Raw genomic sequence first — 5,780 nt, forward strand, 5'->3', positions numbered from 1 at the left:
GGAGTACGTATTTCACGATTTTAAAATTTTAATTGATAATATCTATTTTTCGCGATTAAATGAAAAGAGAAATATTTCAAGCGCGCGAAAATGCGACGGCCATGCATGAATGCTGTGAAAAGCCCGTGTGACTTCATTCTGGCTCCGGCTGGTGCGGGTGAATCTAACTTGGTACGATGCTATGAACGGCGTGACGATAAGGCTTCTAGTATGTAGCAGAGTACCATTCTAGCAGGTATTGCTTGGCTTAGATAGGAATTATTAATATCCTATCAAACGAAGGAAACTTTCCAAACATAAGGTTAAAATAGGTGATTATAAAGAGATGTTTCTCTAGGCTCTGTGCCACATGCATGCATTGGTAATCTCAGACGATGTAAAATTCCTGGCTACTCGTATGGCATCTCGGACCTTGCGACGTTACGTAAAGTGGCATAGCATGGCCGCAATCTGGCTTTTTTCAAATGACATTAAAATTGACAATTAACATTCGTCTAAACTGGGATTTCTAAAACAAATAACCTGAAAGTTTAATTTAAATTATTAAACGCCTGCATTTTTTCATGCTGTTTTTTCTTCCGCGTTGTAAATCTTAATTGGAATATTTAAATTGTAAACTAAATTGAGGGTATGGACAAATAAATTAAAAGTTGGTAAATAATTGAAGCCGAATATGCATCGCACAAAATAAATTACGATAAATCAACAAGGATAGAAATAAATCCATTCTAATCCGTGGCATTTCAGCCAAAAGCATTTGAAAGGAAAAAAATCTTCTGCCACCGCCACTTCATGTAGTATTATGCATTGAAAATACATATAGGTACTAACTTTAGAATACAACACATTATTAATTCTATGCCCTAACAGTAAATTCGCGATGAAATGCCGCGAATAAAAATGCATAGTCCTAAGCATTACCTCACAACAATGCTCACGGAAGCCGATAGCCGCGCGTTGCTAGGGATGCAGAATTTACACTGCAATCAGTGCTTTCAAGAGGAAAAGAAAGGAGAAGATATTGCATCAAGATTTGCGAAAACACAAGGGCAGAAAAATGGGAAACTCTCTGCGTAAGTACCAAAACAACTTCTGAACATTATCATACCGTGAAATACGCCTTTGAGAATGAGTATTTTTTTCATTTTTTGATAAAATACATCCTACGGAAAGAACTGCTTAGCAACTCCCGTCTGTTCTCTTAAAATTCCTTTGTCGTCAAAGACTTATGCATTTTCCTTGGTTTTCCGGACGATTTACTAAAGGAATAGATTACTAGTGCCACGTAAGAAGGTGTCATTTCATAGCGTCAATTTTCCTGACGGAATTAATTTACCGTAGTCGTGGCTTATTTCATCGATTTTATTTTCGGCAGGCCTCTTGCAAATCCGTTACATTCAATTCTTTCTTCGAAGTCGAAATACAAAGACATGAAGATGTATTTTATTACCAACCGAACATGTCCTCTAAGCGATGGATGCAAGTTAATTTTTGGGACGTTTTCATGGAATATTTGTCCGTTCGAAGAGAGGTGTCACTAAAACATTGCTCTGCAAACACCTTCCCAATCATTTCAAAATAAAGCCATGATACTGTACGAGACAATATAGCTTGAATAACGGATACGAATAGTTTTACATTCCCGTATGCCCATTTAGTAGCCACTCTTGAGGGGAGCAATATAAATTTAATCATCACGGTAATTTGAAATTTATTCTATTATTTTTAAAAATAACATTATTTATTTTTTTCCTTATTTTGACTTCATTTAATACTTGTGAAAGCAATTCTTGGAGTGTAGGTCAACGTATGTTATGCAAAAAAGTTATAGCCAATGTTTGTGTTTATTTAGAACCGTCTTCAGGGCTCAACTGTGTACATATTTATTGATATATTATTGATATTACATTATTATTATATTTATAGATATATTATATTATGTACACAGTTACGCCCTGATGATGTTTTTTAGTAAACAAAAACGTTGGCTATTACTTTTTTGCATTACATAAGTTGACCTACACTACAAGAAATATTTTAACATAAATAAGAATTTGAGGGGAATAAATTTTAAATTTTAGAAAATTTATTATAGCCTGCAATCAGGGGCGCAGCTAGGAATTAAGGCTAGGGGGGGGTTTTAGGCGCAACTTTCACTTACGGGTGTGGAGGTATTGCATACCCACCAGTGTAAGCAGGATTTGCAGGGGAGATGCGGGGGCCCTCCTCCAGAAAATAATTTAGAATAATGGCTCATAATGGCGAGTTTTACGGCTTTCTGAGGGATATTTGATTAATCCTAACACTATTTTGTAAGTAATCCTGATCCAAATAAGTAAAATGGATTAAACTTAAATATTTCTTTGAGTTCTGGGGGGGTTTTATCCCCCAAAACCCCCTCCCTCGCTGCGCCGCTGCCTGGAATATAGTCATAAGTCTGATTCACACTAGGTGTCGCAGGTATAAGGTACTTATCATCCCGAGGGAACAAGAGAGATTAAGTATACCAGGACTAACACGGCGATAACTTGATGGGAGTCAATCGTAATACAAAAATTGTGTGAAAAATCCACGGAGAAAAAAATCGTTCGCCTCTGCTGTGATTCAAAGCATGATTTCCGATCGAATTATGCGTTGTTCATAATTGCTCGTTGTTCAAATAATGCTACCGAGGCGTCATATTTGTGGACAAAGGCGGACAAGGACTCCTTAGCACATGAAATCACAAGAGGACCAAATCGTGTGCCTCAGCCGGAGTGCAAGGCCCCGTGCGAACGATTTGGACTGCTTGTGGCATATCGAATGCTCAGCAGTCCGTACCACCTTTCCCGGTAGAGTATAAGGAAATATCCAAAAGTGGGAATAACACGTCGGTAGCTCAACCGGCTAAAGCATGTACTGGAACGGATATCGGGGGATCCTGGCTCGAAAGCCGGTCAAGCGGTGAATGATGGTTTTTGTTTCTCATTGGATTTTTCGCACAATTGTCGCAATAGAGACTTGAGAACCTTACTAGATGCCCTGTTGCTTGAAGCTCTGGGCGACTCATGACTTGGAATGCTTTGCTTTCTGAGATCGCAATGCCTCCAAAGCATCTAGCAACAGGGCAAACTCATCACTGTACGAAGCAGTGGCTAAGCTAGGGGGGGAGGGGTTTTGGGGGATAAACCGCCCTCCCAAGAGCTAACAGAAATGTTTAAGTTTAATACGTTTTACTAAATTGGATTGATTTAACCAAAAGAATAGCGTAGGGATTAATAAAATACCCCTCAGAAAGCCGTATAACTCACCATTTTAAAACCATTTATCTTAAAATCCCGCAATTAATTAATATCGCACCTACCGCTTATCCTTGTGGGTATACCATACTCCACATGCCCCGGTATTACTTGTACCTTAACCTCCCCCAGCTTTAATTCATGGCTGCGCCCCGGATAGGGAGCGCTTGCCTCGAGGCCTCTGTACTTAAAAATTGGTTCGTTTCCGACCGCAACGTAATCAGTAATCTTAAGGTTCAAATAGACATCAGTTAGCCGTGCTTAAAATGTTGTTAATAATCGTTCTCCAACCTCATAATAGTGGAAATGCATACTTTTTGTAGACATTGTGCTGAATTACTACACTAAACACTTGGTAGCGCAATATACTTTTTCTGCTTAAAATTCAGTTTATTCACTAGAATATTAATCCAAAGAGTCTCCCGAGTTTCGCGGGCTATAAAATACCGCTCCCACTAATCTTACGCCATGACGTCATAATTCAGTAGGAGTCCAAGATCCAAGCACAGTAACGTCTTAGCTGCAGGTTTGGAAGAGCCACGTTGCGTTTGAAGGAGAAAATGGCTGAAAGAAGGAAAAATTACATGTGGTGCATTGTTCCTCTGTGCAATAACACCCCAGAAAAAATTTTCGTCTGCATTCCCACGGAGGAAATTAGAAGGAAAGCCTCGATGCATGCCGACTGTCGGGATGAGCGTTACGGAGAAATAAGAGTATAACAAACCTTGTGCTATGTGAGCGTAATGGTAACTGGTATAGCGAACATATTCTAAGTATGTATCTTCCTCTGATTTTCTTTCCTCTTTTCCGCGATAGGATGTTGCTGCCGAAGGACACAGCGCCGGGATGAGGAGGAGGGTCCGGCCGCCGAGGGCCCTTGCCCGGAGGAGACGGTGACTCCGGGGGCGGACGTGGAAGCAGCGGACAACACAACTGAACGACCAACATCCACGTCCCCTGTGCCCCCGGAGGCGGGCACACCACCTTCGCCCGCCTCACCTCCTCCTCCGGGAGAAGAACAAGATGAAGATGAGGGCCCTGCCAGGGGGAGTAGTGAGGTGCAGGACCATCCAGGGCCAAACGATCGCCTCCACCGGTCAATGCTCCGGGAAATGGAGATATTGAGAAGAGATATCGAAGACTTGGTGGCGGAGATTGACCGGCTGGAGGCGATCATTGAACATCTGCTAATACACCTAGACCTCCAGGCCCTGGAACAGAGACCGCCGCGGGTCGGTCCTGGAGGTGACCAGTGATAACATCACCACCCATGGCCCGCGGTGAAGTCCGAAGTCCCACCTCATGACGTAAGTGAAGGAGGGGGTCAGGAACCCTTCCCCAAATACTTGCATAAAATTTTACACTATCCAGATTGCTTTTAGGCTTCGTATTTTTTCTTCTTTGTTGCAATGGCGCAGTGGTGCAGCTAGGACTTAAGGCTAGGGGGGGGTTATGGGCACAACTAATACTGGGGTTTCTGGGGGTGTGGAATACCCCCCTGGGTAAGCGGGAGGTGCGGGGGCACTCCTTCAGGAAATTTTCGATATAAATGGTTCAAAATGATGAGTTTTACTGCTTTCGGAGAGATGTTTTATTAACATTTACACTATTCTGTAAGAAATGTTAATCCATTTAAGTAAAATGGATTAAACTCAAAAAAAATTTCCGAGCTCTGGGGGGGTCTTATCCCCCAAAACCCACCCCCTCCCTGCGCCACTGCAATGGTGGATATATTTAAGATCCTTTGTGACTACCCATTGCGTTCACACATACACTAGATAAAATGATAACTTTTGGAAGTACCTCTTTCCACGAAATTATTTATTTATCTTTCCTGCTAATATTACCTACCAAAGCAAATTAATAAGCAAATGAACATATTTTTAATGGCAAGAACATACTTCTGTTAACAGCTTATGAAAATCCTTAATGACAAATGTAATTACAGTCAACGCACATATTATTCATTTTTGAGTGACATTTTCTTTAATGTTAAGATATGATAGAGTTTTAACATTAATCAATAAATGAGGTTTATCTTCAATTATGTATATTCACTATTTCAGGGCAAGAACACCTAGGCCATCTCCCTGCTACGTGGGCGGCCAACCACCCAGAGGTAAAAGAACCTTACACTCATTTCATTTGAAATTGTTGCAGATTTGTCCAACAAAGAGTATTCATCCCTCTCTTTAAGATTGCTAAAACACACATGTACTTTCAGCTATTATAATATGTATCATACCATCCCAATTAAACAGTGTAACCTCCTTTTTTTGCCGCCTCCCCTCCCCTATTACACTTGTACTGACGAAAGGGCCTCGACCAGCATAACGAAGAGCAAAGTGGAAGGGCCTGCGACAAAAAGAGGACATTATTTCTAAATGTCCCTGCTCATTCCTCAATATCTATTTTGGCATGTATTCTGCTGTAATCCTTACTTAGAACATTTAAAACCCTAGCAAAGAGGATAACTGCAGGCAGACGGAACCCACATAGTAT

The 5,780-nt window shown here is 41.0% G+C and overlaps 1 protein-coding gene across 1 annotated transcript; it reads left to right on the plus strand.

The window, feature by feature from the left end:
• The first annotated feature begins 1,057 nt into the window (after positions 1-1,057).
• On the plus strand, positions 1,058-5,397 carry LOC124160411 (eukaryotic translation initiation factor 3 subunit B-like). Its single transcript, XM_046536256.1, has 3 exons — positions 1,058-1,073; positions 4,095-4,585; positions 5,345-5,397. The coding sequence occupies exons 1-2, from the start codon at positions 1,058-1,060 to the stop codon at positions 4,532-4,534; spliced, it is 456 nt and encodes a 151-aa protein (XP_046392212.1). The 3' UTR covers positions 4,535-4,585; positions 5,345-5,397.
• Positions 5,398-5,780: the final 383 nt, after the last annotated feature.

The sequence above is a fragment of the Ischnura elegans genome, chromosome 6 (genome assembly GCF_921293095.1).
Source record: "Ischnura elegans chromosome 6, ioIscEleg1.1, whole genome shotgun sequence".
Classification (NCBI taxonomy): Eukaryota; Metazoa; Arthropoda; class Insecta; order Odonata; family Coenagrionidae; genus Ischnura; species Ischnura elegans.